The sequence below is a fragment of the Labrus bergylta genome, chromosome 9, assembly GCF_963930695.1.
Source record: "Labrus bergylta chromosome 9, fLabBer1.1, whole genome shotgun sequence".
NCBI lineage: Eukaryota > Metazoa > Chordata > Actinopteri > Labriformes > Labridae > Labrus > Labrus bergylta.
In genome coordinates, this window is record NC_089203.1 from 17,222,381 (window position 1) to 17,242,158 (window position 19,778).

General features: G+C 39.7%; 2 protein-coding genes across 2 annotated transcripts; one reads left to right on the plus strand and one right to left on the minus strand.

Moving 5' to 3' along the window:
- The first annotated feature begins 1,416 nt into the window (after positions 1-1,416).
- Positions 1,417-2,981, plus strand: map1lc3cl (microtubule-associated protein 1 light chain 3 gamma, like). The gene is made up of 4 exons (XM_020635860.3): positions 1,417-1,596; positions 1,697-1,752; positions 1,865-1,971; positions 2,102-2,981. Exons 1-4 carry the CDS (start codon positions 1,539-1,541, stop codon positions 2,289-2,291), a joined length of 411 nt encoding a protein of 136 aa, XP_020491516.1. The 5' UTR covers positions 1,417-1,538; the 3' UTR covers positions 2,292-2,981.
- A 2,509-nt stretch (positions 2,982-5,490) lies between these two features.
- ehd1a (EH-domain containing 1a) lies at positions 5,491-18,999 on the minus strand. Its single transcript, XM_020635757.3, has 6 exons — positions 18,157-18,999; positions 12,965-13,062; positions 8,530-8,771; positions 7,737-7,907; positions 6,900-7,064; positions 5,491-6,585 (listed from the first exon to the last, which is right to left on the minus strand). Exons 1-6 carry the CDS (start codon positions 18,543-18,545, stop codon positions 6,052-6,054), a joined length of 1,599 nt encoding a protein of 532 aa, XP_020491413.1. The 5' UTR covers positions 18,546-18,999; the 3' UTR covers positions 5,491-6,051.
- Positions 19,000-19,778: the final 779 nt, after the last annotated feature.

The following is a 19,778-nucleotide window of genomic DNA, read 5'->3' on the forward strand; positions in this document are numbered from 1 at the left end:
GTACCACCTTTTGACCAGCAGAGGGAGATCTTTACAAGCTTTACCTTGTTTCTACAGGCGACAATTATAACATGATTGTAAGAACTTCAAAGAGTAGGACATTTTGTCCACATCCAAGTTCAAGTTATTTTTTTTTATTAAAGTGAGGATAGAATATAATATAATACACAAACGTACTATAAGAGGAATTACACAGCACCACAATCTGCAGCCTCCATAGTGAAGATAGAGTTGAATTACAGTAGCAGCTTTGAAAAACAGTTTTGACATAAAAAAAATAAAATAAAAAAAATAAAAAAAGTTTTTTTGCCTTCAAACAGACCGAATTTATTTGATACTTTTTCATTTTATTGCCGCTTAATAAACTACAAACTTAAGGTGTGTACAGCCCATTTTAATGCGTTGTTGATGCATCAATGTGTTACTTGATACAGTATGGGAAAGTTTATGTTATCCAACGAGGATCTGGAGTGCTTTTTATGTTAACCTATTAAACTACGTTTCTAATAGCATAAATGATGATGTTGTTACATTGTCGAGAACCTGGACCTTGAAACTGAAGCGACAAGCTGGAATGCAGCCATTCAGCCATGTTCATTTTAATAGTTTCACTTTTGTTTCTCCTCCTGTATTGGGTTACAGTGACTTTAATGGAACAAGACTTTTAATGAGAGTGGGATTCTTTATGGCCATGTGACAACAAAACTTTAACCTTTCCAAGAAGTGTGTGAAAAGAAAGTCAGCAAATATAGAAATTCAAAATTAGGAATATTTTGAATGACAAGAGTAAAGTCATTCACAAAAAACAACTTATTAACATTCGGTTGTCCTAAAGAAAGTCTATTTGAAACGTGAGCAGAAGAACACACCCAGTTTCTATTGATCATGATTGGCCAGTGCGAGAACAAAGATCGATAAACATATGTAATGTGACCAGCATGGAGACCAGAAGGTGAGGTCAAAGGTCAGGAGTTAAGAAAACTTGTGTCTCTGTGTTTGTGTATGTCTGTTGGTTGATTTTAATCACAACTCATGATTAAGTAGGCACCATTGTTTTTTTTTTCACTGTGAGATTTATTTTGTGTGTGTGTGTGTTTCTCTTGAGTCTGGTCTCATCTAAATCATTATTATCATGTGTTGTTTATGCTCTTCACATGGTTGGTTTGCCCTCATTATACTTCTCTCTGTGTGTTTGTACCCTTCTGTGTGAATGTGTATGTGACAGCAGCACCAATATCACAAGAAGACGAGACAATACCCTGTGAAATAACCAGTATGTGTGAATCTGGTTTCAACCAGTAAAGAGGGCAAAGGCATGCACACACACACAGCCCACTAGTACGAGGAGTGTGTCTTTGTTTGTTGGTGACACATCTGGACTCCTCCCGGGTCTGTTCCCTATAAAACAGCAGTGGTCAGTGCAGCTCAGTGGGGTTTGCTTACTTCCACCCGAGGGGACTTCTCTGTCAGCCTGGGCAAGACCGCTGCAACGCCTCCATCACCGCTGGTCTCTGCAAGCCGCCCCAAGCAACACAAACATGGCTCCTTTTGAGAAATCCATTGAGTTGATGCCCTTCAAGCAAAGAAAATGCCTTGGTAAGACTGAAAAAAACCTCATTAATTGCTACATCTACTTGCATTAACAATGCATATGCTGGTTTTAGAAGTGTAAAATATCCATTCTATCTCTATCTAGAAACAAGAAAAGATGAAGTGTGCAGCATTCGGTCTAAATTTCCCAACAAATTGCCTGTGAGTTGCTTTTCCATTCTGATATTTTCTCAAAATTGAATTGCTACTTTTAATACTTTATAGCGCACATGGTGAATATACCAGCAGATCCTAAATGTGTTCTTGTGTTCAGGTGATTGTGGAACGTTACATACGTGAAAAGGCTCTTCCCCTCTTGGATAAAACAAAGTTCCTGGTCCCGTTTGAGCTCACCTTGGGACAGTTCCTATGCCTGTTAAGGTAGAAAATATTCCCTGACTTTACAAGCTTGTTATTCCATTTCATAAGCCGTTTTCTTTCCAAGAAACACTCCTTTTTTTTCTTTTCTTAAGACCAAACTGTAAGATTTGTCATTTGTCTCATCTTTCAGGAATAAGATTGCCTTGGACTCCACCCAGGCTCTGTTCCTGCTGGTGGCAGAGAAGAGCATGTCTTGCATGTCATCCAGCATGGGGGAGGTTTATTCCCATCACAGCGACACTGATGGCTTCCTCTACATCACCTACGCATCACAAGACATGTTCGGAGCACCTCAGCACGCAGCCAGGCCGCCTTGCTGATCCTGAAGCAGATCAAATGAACTGAACCTCAACCACTGGTGTTGACACCACATAAACTGGACAAACTGAGCCAAGCCCAGATGGTTTTTGTCCTGTTTTATTAATTTGCCCCCAATTGCAGATCCGCCTACCTCATGAAACTTGCTGGAAATCAGTAAATAGCTCCATCCCACGTCACTTCAGCAAGCCAAAATTAGACTGTGGTGTGCAAGACTCACGCAGTAAGACACTGAGAGATTGTATTATATTTAGGAACCAATTTGGAAGATGCAACAGCTTCTTTTGATATTTCAACTCTATTGAATTTCAAAAATCTTAAATAAAATGTTATACCGGTAATTGTGATGTTGTTTGCCTGATGTATTCCTCCACAGGTCATATTTCACCACATTGTAATGCGAAAAAAAAAAACCAAACTGTGTTAACCTTGCCATAATGCCAGTTCAGTCTAAAACCACAACCAAATTCTACAAGCTACACAAACAGGTTCAATATCTTACTTGTAATCAGACTCCTTCTTAGCACTTATCCCCCTTACCTTTCCTCTCGTGGTAACCTCTTCCATCTTCGCTTGGAAAATGTGAAACTTGAGGTACTTACTGAAAACATGAATGTCAATTTGATGCTGCTATGATTTCTTGTTCTGTATCAAGCTGCGATTCAATAAAGAATACATTCTCGTCCTTTTAACTGGTGGGCTTTGTGTGATATTTATGATTTTTAGTAGGCATGTTGTATTATTAATGGTCTTGTCAGTTTGTATATTTAGTATAAAAATGGTTCTGTCAAGATTTTAATTTCATTACATTACATTCAGATAGCTACTGTGTTTACTGTGTTTTTGAACTCCAGATGTTGTCTGGTCATTAAACACAGCTTGAACAAATCATTTGGTCGGACTGCAGAGAAATGGCTAAATATATTATGATGGGTTAAACAAAATAGATTGTTTGGCAACGTCTCAGTTCTTTTTCTTTGGTCAAAGATACGATATGTATTAAGTAGTGAAGCTAGTCTGTTACACTTCAAATGAAATCCTGTACTTGTGTTGTACACGTACATACAGTACAGTGAGGTGCCTCATTCCTCACCTATCCGGGAAGTGGCACTCCCTCCACATGACTCCATTATATAAGCCTGACCCAGTCAACTACCTGCAGGGGTCAGTGTGTCAGAGGGCTGGCAGGACTATTTTTAGACATGGAACAACAAATGTGACCCAAACAGTGAGAGAGCAGGGTGAGGGTCGGGTGGGGGGGGGGGATGAAAAACAAAAAGTCATTCTCAGTAAACAGTGGAAGAAAAGGAGGGAAAAGGGAAAGAGATACATGGGGAAGATAGTGACGCCCCAACAGAGGACTACAGGAAAAAGGAAATGTTGTAAAGGAGAGATATACAGTGGGGGAGCAGGTCAGCTATCAAAACACACCGAGTACAGAAGCACAGGGATGTACAGGCAGGCCCCTTCTCTTACTTCACACCACTCTGTGCATTCCAGCAGCTCTCTGTCAGTATATTATCAACCCAGAACAGAGGCACCTGCTGCCACAGCAGGCTGTAAACAATGTGTTTTAAACATAGTGTTCATGTCAGGTCTGAACTAACAGTGGAGTAATCCTCCAAAACATCTGTATCTTATTGTGAAAAAACACACGACAATAGGTTATTCAGGGAGCCAGAATTTCATTAAGACACAATGTGAGATGAGGTGATTACATAATAATGTTATTGTTGTAAAAAAAAAACCTGCTATTGTTTACATCAAACACTCTAAGCTACAATAATACTGTGACTATTGAGTGAATGACACATTCAATATAATAATGTGGAAAATTATGAAACATTCAATATCAACTATATATTCTTAGCTCTCTTTTATAGTTGATATTTCACATATGCAAATCAACAAGGACCCTTACTGTTGAACTGTGCCTATTATTGGCATTATTGGCATTGTGGTCCTTTTTGATTTGTACCTAACTGATATTTTATGTTTTATATTTGCACCTTTCCACAACATTTTGTCTTTACTTTATAATTTCCTCACGTGAACTTTTATAAAACCCCTCAAATAAACAAATCCAAGAAAAAAACACAGATTTGATTGAACTGCTTAAAATTCAATAGTAAGAACATCATCTCTCATGAGGGACCAGAAAGACTTTCTTTTTAAGAGGTTACAACTGAAAAAGGGGTTTGTAAGCCACAATGTTAGGCTAAGAGAGTCATGTTCATAAAAACATAACCTTATGTCTTATGTCTTATGTTATATATATATATATATATATATATATATATGTACATACCCAGGACACAAGAGAGCCCCTCTGGACTTTATCACTGTTGAAATCTCCTGCTGGTAGACATCATGTGTATCTAACACTGACTGATAATCTAGTGAGTCAGTCAGGGAGCAGAATGTCAATTTGTCTCCATGTGCTGATGAGTGAGAGCCACAAGACTCTGAGTTGCACATGAAAACTGGTGAGGCAAAGTTTGGAAAAATGTAAACACATGCATGAACAAACATGCAGTGAAAGATATACTCAGATATTTCAGTCATCTAGTTTCTGTTCTTACATCTGATGTTGTTGATGTGGGAGAGTCCCAAACCCTTATTTAGATACACCTGATTCTCATTTCAGTTGCATATACCTATAACCTATTTCAAGAACGCAAACAGACCTCAAAGCAGGCTAGAATTATTCGGGTTGTGTAATAGTTGACTGTTGGGTGAGTCGCGTGAGTGTTGAGTCAATTAATAAGCGTTCAACTTCTCTTTCTGGATTCTAGTCTACAACCCCAAGTCCTAAAAGGTTGTGACAGAATGTCATGATGCCCAAACACTGAAACCCCATATTAAATTAAAACTTTCACAATGATAACATCAAATTTTGTAACAGATGAAGTTTACTTTTGCCTTACTCCTGCGGTAGTGCTAACAGTGACTCTGTCCGTCCTACAGAGGGCAGTGCATTGCATTTAAACTATCAAAATGATAGCACTTCAAAATAAAAGTCAGCCTCTAGATGACCTCACTTGCCTTTGCATGACCCTCAATGACAAACCGTCTAATAACTGAAAGCAAAAACATGTGAAGTTCTCACTCGTTTTTAATTGGTGAAACTGATTTATTTTCTAAGTCAAACATCTGATGAAACTGAAAGAGTGTTTATTCACAGAATCATGAGTCAGATGGTACAGTATTCCTTTTTATTTATCTGGCAAAATAATAAAAAGGGAAGCATTTGGAAAGAGTCTAAGTTAACAGTCAGGAAATACAAAAATAGAGATAAAACAAGTCTAACAGCTGTTTTGATTTATTTCCTCTTTTTCTCTCCAAATGGAAAAAAAACTATATTTCTTTGGATCAACATATAATAATAATATGGATTGTGTACATATAAGATATCTTTAACACAGGATTCACAAATACATGTTCAGCCCCACCATGCAACGTCTAACTGCCCATCAGTTCATGATCCAGTAATGTCCGTTCTTCGTTTTTGTTTTATCCCACCCCCTTTATCTCCATGTATTTCTAATAGATATCTTAACATTATCTCCTCTGTGTCATGCCCCCTGAAAACCTCCAGTCTTTCTCTGGTGAAAAGATCACAACTCTTCGCCGTGTCAGTACACCTGGAGACTCACAGCTTGATGGAGGATGATGCTGTTCATGCTTGTGGTTGGACTTATGTCTGGAGAGTCCTTAACATGGAGCAAAGCGTTGATGTGGCTGGTCCCTAACCTTCCTCCTCTAGTCCTCCCGGACTATCCCACGTTTGGACGGGGGCACCAGGTGTTCGGGCAGCTCAGATGGCAATTCATGGCCCTCCAGCTTCACCTTGATCAGGTGATTGGCCAGAGCAAACTCCTCATCGTCGAGTAGGCCATCTTTATCCACGTCTGCTAGCTTCCAGATCTTCCCCAGGACTGTGTTGGGCAGCTTGGATTTCACCATTTCTTTTTTGGCTGCAGCACCGGACACTTTGCCGTTGATGGGTGAGAGGGTGTAGAAGATCTCATCATATGAAGGCTTGTCACGGCCCACCACCCACTCCAGCTCATCAATGCCTTCACTGGCTCCCTCTCCATAACCATGACCAAATGGACCGCTCATGGTGCCCTCAAAGGCTCCACCCTTTACGATCTGACTGGGCATGGCCGCCTCTTCCTGGCGCACCAGAGCCATGAGTCGGGCGATGTCATTGGCGAGCATGTCCTCCACTGCCTCCAGCAGCTTGGGCTTCAGCGCTACAAACTTGGAGAAGTCCTGGCCGTTCAGCAGCTCCTGAAGGGATGGGGAGAAAAAAACAGGAATTGGTGATAGAAATAGATCAGTCTTCAGTGGCTACCAATGGGAGTAGCATACAAGAAGCAGGATTTCCTGACAAACCAGGAAAAATAAATCTCATCCTTGTCCTGGCCCATCCTGGAGGGCAAGGGAAGGAAAGAAGGGCAAAGATGTGAAGAGAGTAAAGGTTGAAAGGCCATTCTACTATGAACTTGTTTTTTTTTAAACTTCTTCTAACAAGCTGAAGAAAGAGTCAAAGTAGAGAAGTAATTTGTCATTTCAGTATAACCACAGTACACTTGTTATCTCACCTGCATCTTGGCGAGGTTGGGAAAGTCTCCAGGTGAGATCTGGTGCTCCTTCTCGATCCTATGGTAGGTCTCCCCCAGGTTGGCTATCAGCTCCTTCTTTTTGGAGTCTTTTCCAAACACACTCGGCATGTCCTTTTTCAGGGAGCTGATAATGTATGCTTGTACCTGGACACCATAAAGAAAAGAATATTTTACACTCATGATTGAACTGCACTTTTGTGGTCAGACTGTGGGGAGTTGGATTGAAGTTTACAAAATTGCAATAACCTTATGACACTAGTTTTCACTTCTGTATTTTGGGTAAATAAGAAATAGTTACAGAGTTGCATTAAAAAAGACATTTTGGGTAACTGTACTCTTGTGGGATTAGGATAGTGGTGTGAGAATGAGGAAGAAAGAGCATAGATAAAATCTGTTATGCAGCTTTTAAAGTGGGCGTTTTATAGTCGTTCTCACGGCTTGGCTGAAGTAGTGGCAGATACAGTGTGAAACTTGATCCACTGTTTCTGTCCTGGTGGAAATATCTAAAAACAATAATTGGATAGATTGCCATGGACATTTGTACATACATTCTTGCTCCTCATGCAAGTGAGTTGTCATGACAAATATGTAATAATGGACAATCACACACCCGTTCCCCAACCCACCCCTAAGTAAAAAGGTATTAACAATTCCCTCCCACTTCCCTCCACCATCATTAAAATGTTAATTTGTTAAACATAGTTTGTTAAGTTATTACCCTGTAAAACTAATAAGATTCCCATCAGCTGTAGTTGTGTTTTGCAGGATACAGCGCTGCTAGGATTTCTTTATGCTCTTCATCATGTGAATACTAACCTTGGCGAGGCGTGCTCGTTTGATGAGGTCGTTGAGTTTACGTAGGGCTGCATTACGTGGCAATGATTGAATGTCCAAGAACAGATCCTGCTCCTCTGCCTCAAACAACTTCCTGTTGTCAGGGACCAAAAGGGGCTGGGTCCAGAATGACCCGATGTACACGCGCACCACCTTGAATAAGTAGGCACATGTTAACCTCCATTAATCTAAACCATACCTCAGGTTACACTTTACTGCCCACACCACACCAGAAGAAGTTGTTTTACAGGTCCCAAACATACCGCTGAATTGGCTCAATGTCCAAGGAAACAGAAATACACTTGTAAATTTGTGTGCCCAAAATAGACATGCAGGATGTGTGACATGACTGAGGTTTACAGTGAAGTAACAATGTGAAGTAACAATAACATTTTAAAGTGTTTCTGCATTGTGTTTTACATGCTGTAAGCAGGCTTCACATAACAATGCACTGAAAGTTAATGAATAATTCTCCACATGATCCAAAGGTGTCTCTCCTATCAGTATGGATATGGCCCCTGATTAAACATTAACCACAACAGTTGGAGAAAAATCATAAGACTTGCTAGGTCACATGATATCAGGTTTCCAATTAGATAGTGAAAGATGGTATTATTAGTGTGTCACATTCATTACATACTGTACATATATACAGTACCGTAAGTGTTTCCTTCTGTAACAATGACAAACTGAAAATGCTAGCTTTAATCAGTCAGACATGTTGTCCATTCAAATGACTGAGGGGGGTTTCACAAAAGAGCAATGTGCTTTTTACCTCAGGTGTGTTGATGATCTTCCCCAAAGACCACATGAGAGCTCCATAAACCCTCATGAGCTGCTGAGTGCTGATCTGGTCCGCTTTGTTCAGAACCACGCGCATTTTGTCCTCATGGTTTTTAAGAGCTCGGATCACCTCCGAAAACTCATCAGAGATGTCCAGCTTGTGGGCATCGAACAGGAGGATGATACGGTCCACGCGCTCCGCAAACCACTCCAACACTGCAGCAAAGTCATAACCTGGGGGACAAAAAAAGAAAGAGGCAGTCTGTTTAAATGTGGGATCTGGACAGGAACTGAGGAGCAAATCGGATACCAATTCTGAGTTTAGTTTTTGTTACCAGCTCTGATTGTAGCTTTCTGAGAAGGATGCTGCTGTTTAAGTTGTGAGTGGGGATTAAGCATGTGGTATCATGTCAAATACTCTTACTTCATGCCATTACTGAATGGATACATTTACGCCAGTCAATGTTTCCATTATGACTTTTCTAATACAAGCTACTGCACAGTGTTCTCTGACTTACTTTTTACTAATAAGGATTATGTTTGATCCCTTACTGTTGAGTTTGATTGAGTACTCATTTAAGGCCTTGTTGGTTTAGTAATCAGCTAAATGAGATTAAATTTAGAGCAGTACTGATATAGTTTATTTTGTCTATTACAGAAAAATTCATTATCAAGGGCAAATTGGATAAGTAGCTCTAAGCTCTTGTGTTGAATGCTGCATTTAGGGTTTGAGTACAGTCATTTCTGTGATGGTAGGAAATTAATGACCCAATATAACTTGAGGAAAACGTAGAATAACTCTGTGGTAAGAGGAAGAGAACGCAGAGGTGTACTAACATGGGACCTTACTGACAAAGGCTTATTTGTCATTGCTTGTTTTCCACTCATGTCAGTTTGAAAGCATAGCTGACATTTTGCACAAGAACAGTGCTCAACAACAGTACACACTGGTTTGAGCTCTTTAGCTATTGTTTTTAGTTTGGGTTCCTGTATTTCTCCACACCTCCAAGCAGTTAATAAATTGTTGTGTTAGAGCATGTTTAAATGTAGATCATGTTCCAAGTCATATTGATCTTATAATGTTTAGATAAGGGCAGAGCTTTCTTCTCTGGTTACCTATTAACTAGCTGCACTGAGTAGAGCCCGGAGGTAAAGACACTTTGTATGTTTTAAGAAACCTGATTTGTCAATCTAGGGAATAAATGTCATCCATAACATATCAGCAACATGCCTTAAAAACAACTTGGCTTGTGTGTATAAAAAAGATAAAAAGGAACTAAAACAGCAAACACTTACAACAGGCAGGAAATATGAAGAAAAATTCTATGCTGTGTCAGTGCTGGCCTGAGCTGAAGGGTGTTACAAACACATTTCTATCACTGCTGAAAAACAGAAACTTGCTTTGCTTTCACTTCTTTGGTTATTAGAATAGCAGGGGGACTAACTCAAATTACATAAAACAGGTTTTTTTTCCGGAACTTTCTTTAGCTTTGAGGAGCTAAGGAGGGAGGAAGAGAGAATTGTGGTTTTGATTAGCGTCTGTGTGTCCTCTGATCAGAGAAGAATGCAGTTGCTCTAAAAACTCATCTCTGCTGTCACACAATCAACGCCAGATCTGCTGCACATGCATTCCAACATGGATGGCTTTTGTCTACGTCTGAGCACATGTATATTAAAGAGAGACAGACGTCAAATCTATATAGAGAGAGCTAAAATGATCAAATAGAGATGGAGAGAAGGTTAAAAAGAGAAAGAAAAAATGGAAGAGATAAAGAGGGTGAGTAAAAGTGAAAGCAAAAGTTAAATGGAATAAGAGATGGACAAGGATAGGTGCAAGAAATCCCCCTCAGCAAATAGGACTTTGTTCATGTTTGTGTGCATGACGACAAATGAAAGTCGAGGGGGATAAAAATGGAATATTTAAAGTCCAAGCTCCCCGTGGGAGCCAGTTAAGAACATTTGCTCATTCTTTCTTGAGTCTGTTTTTAAAACACATGTCTGGGAATCTGAGGGAGAGACAGCTGCTGAAGTTTGGAATTACTTATAACTCATATCATCAGCCACAGCCATTTCTTTCTTCATAGTCACATCCATGCAGGTTAAACCAGCTCACTTGTAAAGAATTTGAACACGCTCAAACGTATGTGTCAATCACTGATAGATACAATGGAAGGCTAAATCAGATACTATTTAAAAAGTCAAAAATCGAAGGGATAATTAGATGAGAAAAGTACAACATTTTGGGAGATATGGTTAATATATACATTTATTTCTTTGGTTTGGTGTCTGTAAATATGAAGCCACTGTCAGGAGCTGATTAGCTTTTAGCTAGGCTATAAAAACTAGTTCTGCTCGTTTTGTTGTAGGACTCAAGTTCTACAAGTATACACTCTGACAATCTTTTCTCTTCCTGTTACCAACAGTATTCAGTATGTAAACATAAACATATTGAACTTGTCAGTATTTATGACAAGTAATCAACCGTGACAATGGGCAAGACGGCAACCTGTTCTGCATTATTCTAGTTTCATAATAGTTTTGGCATTTCATAGTTCACCAACGAGGAAGTACTGACACACAATGCTGACTTCAACAAAAAATAATTCACATTCAAAGTATTATGCAATGACAAAGCTTGCAATTCATGAATGGACAACAAAATAACAACTTCTGAAAGTAAAGCCGTTAATGACCTTCAGACCATAGGTGGACCAAGCCAGTAGGCAGAGTACTGACACATACACACACACATGTCTGACACACCTCAGCTGTACAATCCAGTTCCTGTTTATATATGACACAGTACAGTTCATTATGACTGGGCAGTACAGTATTTTATCAGTGTTTATATAGAAACAGTCGTAAGGATATCAGTGTGTACGAGAAAATGAGACAGAGAGTGTGTGTGCCTTTAAGAGTAAAAACTTAAAAGTATGTATGTATGGAAAAAAACTGTCTGAGGTATGAGGCATCAGATTTCATCTGTTCCTTATTCTTGCACAGGGTCACCTCCACTATGATGGCCTTTTCATTCGAAAAAGAACCAAAACATCTTTTCGTTTGTTATTAGATTCAACTTATTTATGCTTGTGTAAATGAAGTCACTCACTTACTGTTTAATCTCACATTCCTCATGAGGGCTGTCACAAACTCAGTTTCACAATTTATTAATTTAATAATTCTATTACTGTAATTGATTATTTCATAGATTAATTAAATGTCAAAAGAGTAAAAAGGGAAATATAAATGTTCTATCACCAAAAGTAATGTTTGAAATAGCTTGTCAAGTGTTCCCAACTGTCCTAAAGTGAAAGACACTTAATAGAGATATAAGAGAAGTAAAGTTTTAAGCCATAACCAAAGACATTCTCTGAAAATGACCTAAAATTATGAAACAATTACCAAAACAGTAGCAAATTCATTATTTTAACTGGCAGGTACTTCCTATATTTGTACTACTCTTCCTTCTTGTTGTGTCTCCTGAGCAGATATACTGACTGTATATCAGCTTTCTATGTAATACAGGCAATGGAGGTGGTGGGAGGAGGAGGTATTGGGAAACTCTCTGCTATGTTTGCCATTTTACTCCACATCCTTTCCCTAGAGTACACAAAAAATCTACAGCTTGTATGTGCACTTCCTCTTAAAGGGGCTCCAATCAGGTAGAAAAAACAGAAGCTGTGTTCAGCTGCACGGTTATCATCTGTCTTGATTTTGTAGGATCATCAAAAGTAAGGGAAAAGCTGCATATGAGGCAAAACTGAAGGTTGCAGTCACGTTGGAGTACATGGTTAAAAATACAAATCAATTGATTTCAGCAGACCACAGGGAAATGACTCAGATATAAAGTGATAAATGGTACAATGCAGACAAAAAAAATGTCACACAGCTGCATAGGAAATGTTTTCTGCTGTCGTTAATTTAGTCTAAAGCTAGCTGCAGGCTAAAATTGAATAGGAGATAGAAAAACAAAGAAGGGGGGAAGGATGTGAAAAAGGAGCGTGCTGCAGAAAACCACAGGTACAGAAACAGGAAATGAACTTCAAAGTGTTTTGAGGACTCTCAATTCCACCATCAGGCTGAGAAGGCCTCTGTCAGATTACCATGACCCGTTTGGTTAGGCTCTGACCTGAGGGTGTTTAGAGTTAAATACAGGTTTGACTGCACTACAAGCCAGACTGTTGGAGTTGACTTAGTGAGGCTCATGCCAAACAGAAATACCAGAGAGAGACTGAGGGAAGTGCATGTAGGTTAAGCATGTTTCCTTTTCATATTTAAACTTGAGAATTGCTATTCTTTCATTTTAGATCCTGAGGATCTCTGTTTGAATAATTTCAACGTTTTTGAGCAGAATGTGGTTTTCTAAAACAGTATAGCACAAGTGAGTTCGAGAATGGTAAAAGGTTGGCTGTTTATTTCAGACAGACCTCTGCTTATCCTCTGCTTCTCCCCAGACAGGATTCCAGGAGTATCAATGATACTGATGCTCTCCAGGACGGGGTTAGGCATCTGGGCACACATGAACCTGCCAAGAAAACACAGGGATGAGAGAGGAAATGGTACAGGCAACAGAAGGTGAGGGTTAAAGAGGGGATTCAACAATGAGACATACTGGAAGAGAGTAAGAGCAGGAGTGACGCAAAAACAGTTGGGTGAGAATGTTTATACATAAGCTTGGCATTAAACAGACATTATTCTTGAGCTTTTAGTAACGTACTTCATTCTCTCACGCACCAACCTTGAGTGAAATACCTTAAAGAGCTTCAACACAAAACAGTAACTGGTGGGATCAGAGTGCAACCCCATATCAGATGACTTTGTAGTGAAAAAAAAATGTCACCTTTATATTACAGGCTTATTAAAGTAAGTTCCTTTATTAAATAATAATTTTAAATTCGTTTTTTCTTTTTTAAATACATGACACTTTTGATGCCCGCTGCTACAGTTTTCTCTGTGTTGTTTTCTGTGTTGAGACTAGGGATTCAACTGGATAGTCATTTTGAAACTGAGAAAAGGCTAACAGGATCACACACACACGCACACGCACACGCACACACACACGCACACACAAAGTGAGAGGATGAGTGGTTTTGCATAAACCCACAGTATCCCACTCAAGACAAAGAAAGGGATTGTTAAGGAACCCCACAGCTCCAAGCACTGCTTCTCACTCTGCAGGCTTTTTACTCAATCTGAACCAAAACTCAAAACATGAGCTCAGAGGCACTGGGTCATAAGACTTGGAGAACTTTGCTTTTACATTCCTGCTGTAACCACACTAAGGGCAGATACACACAGACCCACACACACAACCCTAACAAAGATCTCATACCACACGCAGGGAGGAAAAGGGAAAAATCCAAGGACAATGAACAAGTCAAAGGAATATGAGAGCGGCCTCTTGAACACAGACCTTATGTATACTATTACTTAACAATAATAGTGACAGCAAGTGATAACAAACATGCAGGTTTTTTCCACTCCTTCTCTAAACTGACTATCCATGATATCCAGTTGGAAATTTGGCATAGGTTTTCCATTAAACTATCTTTCCTTACATTTTCCATGCAGAGCTTGAAGGAAAAAATGCTCTGATGAACTCGGAATTCTAAGAAACAGAGGACTCTACCAGGTACTGGGGGCCCCTGGAGCCTAGCTATATCAGAGAGCCTTCGCTGTTAGAATGTCTCAAGAGTGTGAGAAACCCATCCTGTATGTGAAGTTGCAGCCCTGGGATGAAGGCATGGGTTAATTTTCCATATCCGACCACTTATTTGAGAGGAGTACGGGCTCCAGCTCCTGAAAGAAGGTCTTCCTCTCCTGCCTCAACTCTTGACCTATTAACTTTTCTCTCATCGTAACCTCAACTTCCTTAAGAGAGAAGAGGAAACAGGGCGGATGGGAATGGAGCGGGATCCACAAAATGTGTCACCTTTCCATGGTTGCTTCCTTTAAATCTCCCCGTGTGTAAGTTAGGCCTGCAATGTGCGATAACGATATGATGTGCTAGATAAACAAACATTTAAAACTGCATATTAGTTAAGCTCAAGGTTTTTATCTGCTGTTCTCATGTTTTTCCACATCATTTGTGTTCTTGCAACATATTTGTCCTTAATCCACAAAAAATTCCCAATAATGTTTTTTTTCCCCACTACTCATTTGAAACTTTTTAAATCTGAGGGTAGCCGATAGCTAGCTTGAGCTTCTTCTGACTGTTATGAAACTATGTGAAAGCATGGTCTTTATACGCAGGCCTCATTCTATTAAGTAAAATGTAGACATAATTAGTGAGAAACCATTGCTTTTTTTTTACAGAAAAAGAAATTCAAACTATAGAGATGTGCTTATTGCAAATGATCATATCGCCATAAGGACAAAATTGGGGCTACCGGTAATTGCACAGAACTTGTAAATGATCATTGTATTATAAATTCAGTATCTTCAAACCAGTCCTACACCCTTGTATTAGTTTGTTGGGTGCTCTATAAGTCTGTACATGTGTGAGGCCCTACCTCAGTAAAGTGCAGAGTCAGTGTCCTGGAATAACAGGCCATGAGCAGGACAGGACAGAGTAGGACAGTGCAGGCCAGGGTGGGCCAGTGCGGAACTTACACTTTGCTGACTCTGGTTTTACTGACTAATAGCTTACAGAGGGCACAATCATACTGAGGCCCTCTGACTGCTGTGGAATTTTAACTAGAAAAAAAAAGAGCTCACAGATATGTGGGTTTATCTTGATCTGAAAGAAAAGTATGAAGGATGATTTCATTAAGGTTTAGGCATTGGTTAAAATCAGTCTACATACCTTGGGATCATGGACTGTCTGTAAATATTAGTGGGCAAAGCCTGAGTGACATCATTAGTTACTGAAGGGGGCTTGGGAAGCCCGTCGATGGAGGTGGCCATGATGGATAACACTGTGCCAACCTAACTCTCAGTAAACCCAAAACCAAGCAAAAGAGCTAAAGTTGAGGCGGGTCTTAAAACTGCTGTCAAACCGCTACATCACGCCAGCCTGTGAGTCAGGTCAGCCACGCGCCGAATAATGAATAACTCTCACTTATCATAAAATCAAAACTGATGAGTTTAAAAGAATAATACAATCCTCGAAGCCAGGCTCAAGTGGACACTTGATGAAATGCAGGTTTGTGCACCTCTGCATTGGCTTCATTTTTCAACACTGGAGGTTGCCACTTTCTTGGGTTATAATCTGAAACCAGACTGCTTCAAAATAGAAATAATAGGAAAATTGGCAATTGACTAGAATACACTAACTGTTACTTTAAACACAAATAAACAGTTGGTTTGTGGATCTCATGACGGATTTCTGTTTACTCTCTACATAAATAACTGATTACACTAAGAGTGATTTTCTGAGGGTGGTAGTTAAAGGCTAATCTATATTTTGAATGACTATGGTTAAAGAGCTACACAACAAGGCCTTGTGTGCTCTTCTTCTCCACCTACGAATCTGCCAGTTAACAATCCGATACTCAATATCTCCTGTTGACTTTTATGAGCAAAAACAAACTAGACCAAGCAAAGGGCCAGTTGAAATAGTTTTGGCCTCATGAGAGGAAAGTTGAAAGCTAGCCGAGTCAGAGATAAAAACAGCTTGTCTGGTAAACTCAGGTAAAAAAAAATAATACAGAAAACAAATATAATAAAGAAAAAATGTAAATGCATGTCAAGGTTCTTGACTAAAGTTTTGTCAACTCTGGCCTTCTCTGGGCAATGCACCAAAACAAAGATTAAATATGTATCTGGCCTACACAAAGTCTTTCAAACAGATCATCTACCTGCTTTGTCATAAACACATTTTCTGTTTTGTACAATTATGTGAGATTGAATATGCTTATTAGACAAAGATACACAGTCAAATCAATGGGAACCACAAATCCCTTGATATGGCAGTCGGCATGTTTAGGTCCAATAGTTTGACAAATGATGCTGCAATGGACAATAGCCTATGTTTATACACAATCTTATCTGTTTTCCTCTCAGGTCTGTATTAAACTCCAAAGAGGTGATTTGTAGTCATTGAAGTCCGACCTTGCACCCTTAAAAGTGTCATTTAAGTGTAATTTATTTTTCATTCAGAGTTTGACTTGTCTCATGTGGCGGAAACTTGCGAGATAACACAAACACTTGAAATAATTCACGGAAGGGATCTCTGTGACTAACGATAAAGAAGGCCTCACTGAGGAAATTTCTAGTTGAGTGTTAATCCCACATGGCTACATAACTTTAATATATTATTACAATCTTAATATTACAGTAAAAGTTCAGGACAAGTTACTTTGGTGTATAAATTGTTCATCTGTTTAGATGCTTTTTCTTAAGGGTGACACCACATTATGAAGGCTCTAGGGGAGTATACCCACATTCTCTACAGGAAGTTACATCATCAGCAATTGATTGCTGGCCATCTGATGTCATCACAAATCCCCACAAAATTGTTTTAGCTTTCAAAAGGCGTCACCATACTGGCTCTTACTCAGCACACGCTGTAACACTTTACACCCCGACTTTGCTATGGAGAACGTCACTTCATATACTCAGCAAAAAATGTCCTTCCTGTAATCCATATTAACTAGTTAAAAAAAGCATGCTCCATCAGCAGCCAAGTTTGTCTCTGTACTTCTAGATTGTTTCACTTTCTCTTCTGCTTCTACAGGTGTTTGCCCATTCTGAGCAATACCCTGGGTTTGACACCATGGAGTTTTTCTCCACACAGTGTCACTACAAATGAATTTCTGGATCACCAGACATGTGAATCAGTCTCCAATGAGCTGAATGTCTTGACCCCAACCTGCTGATGCAATGAAAACGTTCAAGAAAACACTTTAACCTTTAGTAATATAATTTCACCTGGTCTAGTGACAGGAAAGGAAAGGGGGAGTTGGCGATGTCGCCTTCTACCGATTAAAGTAACACTTATATGACCATCGGATAAGGAATTTATGGTACCGTCAACCTAGTACGGGACAAGGTCAACCTGTTGCCTAGCAACATCACATACAACTATTTGTACTTTCAAGGTGCCACACTGTGACTTGGGAGTGAGGGATTAGTCACCAGTGACTCTGTCAGGTGCTTAAAGGAAGAAGTCCCAGATGAAGGGCAAGGCGCAACATTATAATGTTTAATCAGAAGTGAAAGGACGTCCTTTTCCATGTGATAAGTTGTTGGGAAGCACCTTGCTTTGCACAGTGGCTCTCTCCCCTACCTATTGACACTTAACACTTGAATTCTCTCAGTTACTTTCACAAGTGGCTGTTCTTCAGCTGGGATCATTGCACAACAGCATATTGCGAGTTTACCTTGAAAGAGTGTGGTACGTGTAAGGACGTGTCGAGAGGGCATTTAAACTAGTGGGTGATGTATTGTTATGACACACTTCTTACCACACGGCTGGATTTCCTAATTATATTTCAAAACAAGAATCATATAAAGTTGACATTAATTATTTTCATTCATACATTAATGAATGAGTGTCAGTCACTTCCGGGCTCAAACCACGTACCCCTAGGTATTACATTTTTTCAAATTGCTCAGTGAAAGCTTGTTTTTTTTTTTGTTTTTTTAAAGAGGTTTCACGACTTGGCACGGTTATTACCTGTTGAGGAACGCGTTGCCAAAGGCGTTGAGTTTGCGGAAGGGCTTCTTGGGGTCGACCACCAGGGCATTACCGGGTATCACCCCTTCCTGGTCGCCGTGCATCACCGCGATGAAAGAGTCCGTAGTCGGCTCGGGGCCAATCCGCATACCGGGGAAGTCCTGCTCCATGAGGTGCCGGATAAAGGTGGTCTTCCCGGTGGAATACTGACCCACCAGGAGGACCATGGGCTTGTTGTCGAAGTCGGCGTCTTCCAGAGCGGGGGAGTGGAAGTCGTGGAATCGATACGTGTCCTCCAGCGGGAACAGCTTGGTCCGGTAGAGGCGCCGCAGCCCTTCAGACACGTTCTGAAACAGCTCTGGATCCTTCTTCATGTTTTTTCTGAACATACTGACTGATACAGTGTGTGTCAGTATCACTCTCTAGTAACAATCTGAATGATGTGTGTGTGTGTGTGTGTGTGTGGCTCTCGCCGTGAAGAGAGTAAGCTGCCTGCTGGAATGAAGCGACGGCTGGGCGAGGTCTTTGGAAGTTTTTTTTTTTTTGTCCCCACCCTCCTACTCGCTAGTTAGCCACACCACCACCACCACCACCGTGTGTCATTCAGCGATAACACCCTCCTCGACTGACGTTGGCTACTGTGGGAAAAAAAAAAGGCCACAGCTTTCAATCCACCATCAATATTTAGCGCTCCGTAACTCAATATAGTAGCTTCAAGTGCGACGCGATGGCTGAAGTGAAAACGTCGGCTAATTCGCTTAGCAACCAGCTGTCAGTTGGGGAACCCCACCAAAGAAGGCACGCACTCACCGGAACAGCTTAGCACAACCTTCACAATAAAAGCCTGTGCCTTTTATTTCGTTTTTTTGTAATATTTGGCAGTGTCTTTATTTGTTACTTTCATCACCTTCAAGGGTCCACAATGTTAGCTTTGGTTTTTTTTTATTAACACAGCAATAATGTTTTATTTGGTTTCAGTGTATATTGTAATGTCTATTTCGTATTGAATTTATTTTAATTTTCTGTATAAAGCCCGAGAAGGATTTTTACATTTATATTTTTCTTTAAACAACCGAATATTACGTATATGAATTTGCCTCTCATTAAAGCAGCATATAAATCAGTTATTATGTTGCAATTTTGTTGTTTCTCTATCAAACCGTGCATGCTGCACACACACACACATAGGCCTAAGTGTGACAGTGACTCCTACTTGTATTTTCAGTTTTGTTTTCATATTACAATAAACTTCCCATTTTAAAAAAAAAAATGTCTGTATATTTTTATCATTTACTTTAAATGTTGCCTCATATTCATTTGCTGGCCTATGTATTTGTGTAGTTATTTTAGACAGCTACTGTAAAGGGGCTTGCTCAGGCATACAGGTTTTTCCCTCTTTTCTCACACAGTAACACACACACAGAATACAATAGATATATTTATTTTATATGAACAATATAATACAGAAACAGACGTAAACTTAAAGGCTACAGGGCTTAAGGGATTTAAGTTTATTTTATTGAAAAGCAAAACTGCACAGAAAAAAAATACAATGAGGCACAGGATCTGAAAAACAAATACAGACGTTGTACACAGCCCATTAGCCAAGATTCAAGTGTGAA

Coding starts and splice junctions, on each gene's coding strand:
- ehd1a (XM_020635757.3), bottom strand. CDS start 18,545: ATGTTCAGAAAAAACATGAAGAAGGATCCAGAGCTGTTTCAGAACGTG. Junction 7,908..8,529: donor AGATCATCAACACACCTGAG/GTAAAAAGCACA, acceptor TACTTATTCAAG/GTGGTGCGCGTGTACATCGG. Junction 7,065..7,736: donor AACGAGCACGCCTCGCCAAG/GTTAGTATTCAC, acceptor TATGGTGTCCAG/GTACAAGCATACATTATCAG.
- map1lc3cl (XM_020635860.3), top strand. CDS start 1,539: ATGGCTCCTTTTGAGAAATCCATTGAGTTGATGCCCTTCAAGCAAAGA. Junction 1,753..1,864: donor AATTTCCCAACAAATTGCCT/GTGAGTTGCTTT, acceptor TCTTGTGTTCAG/GTGATTGTGGAACGTTACAT. Junction 1,972..2,101: donor CAGTTCCTATGCCTGTTAAG/GTAGAAAATATT, acceptor CTCATCTTTCAG/GAATAAGATTGCCTTGGACT.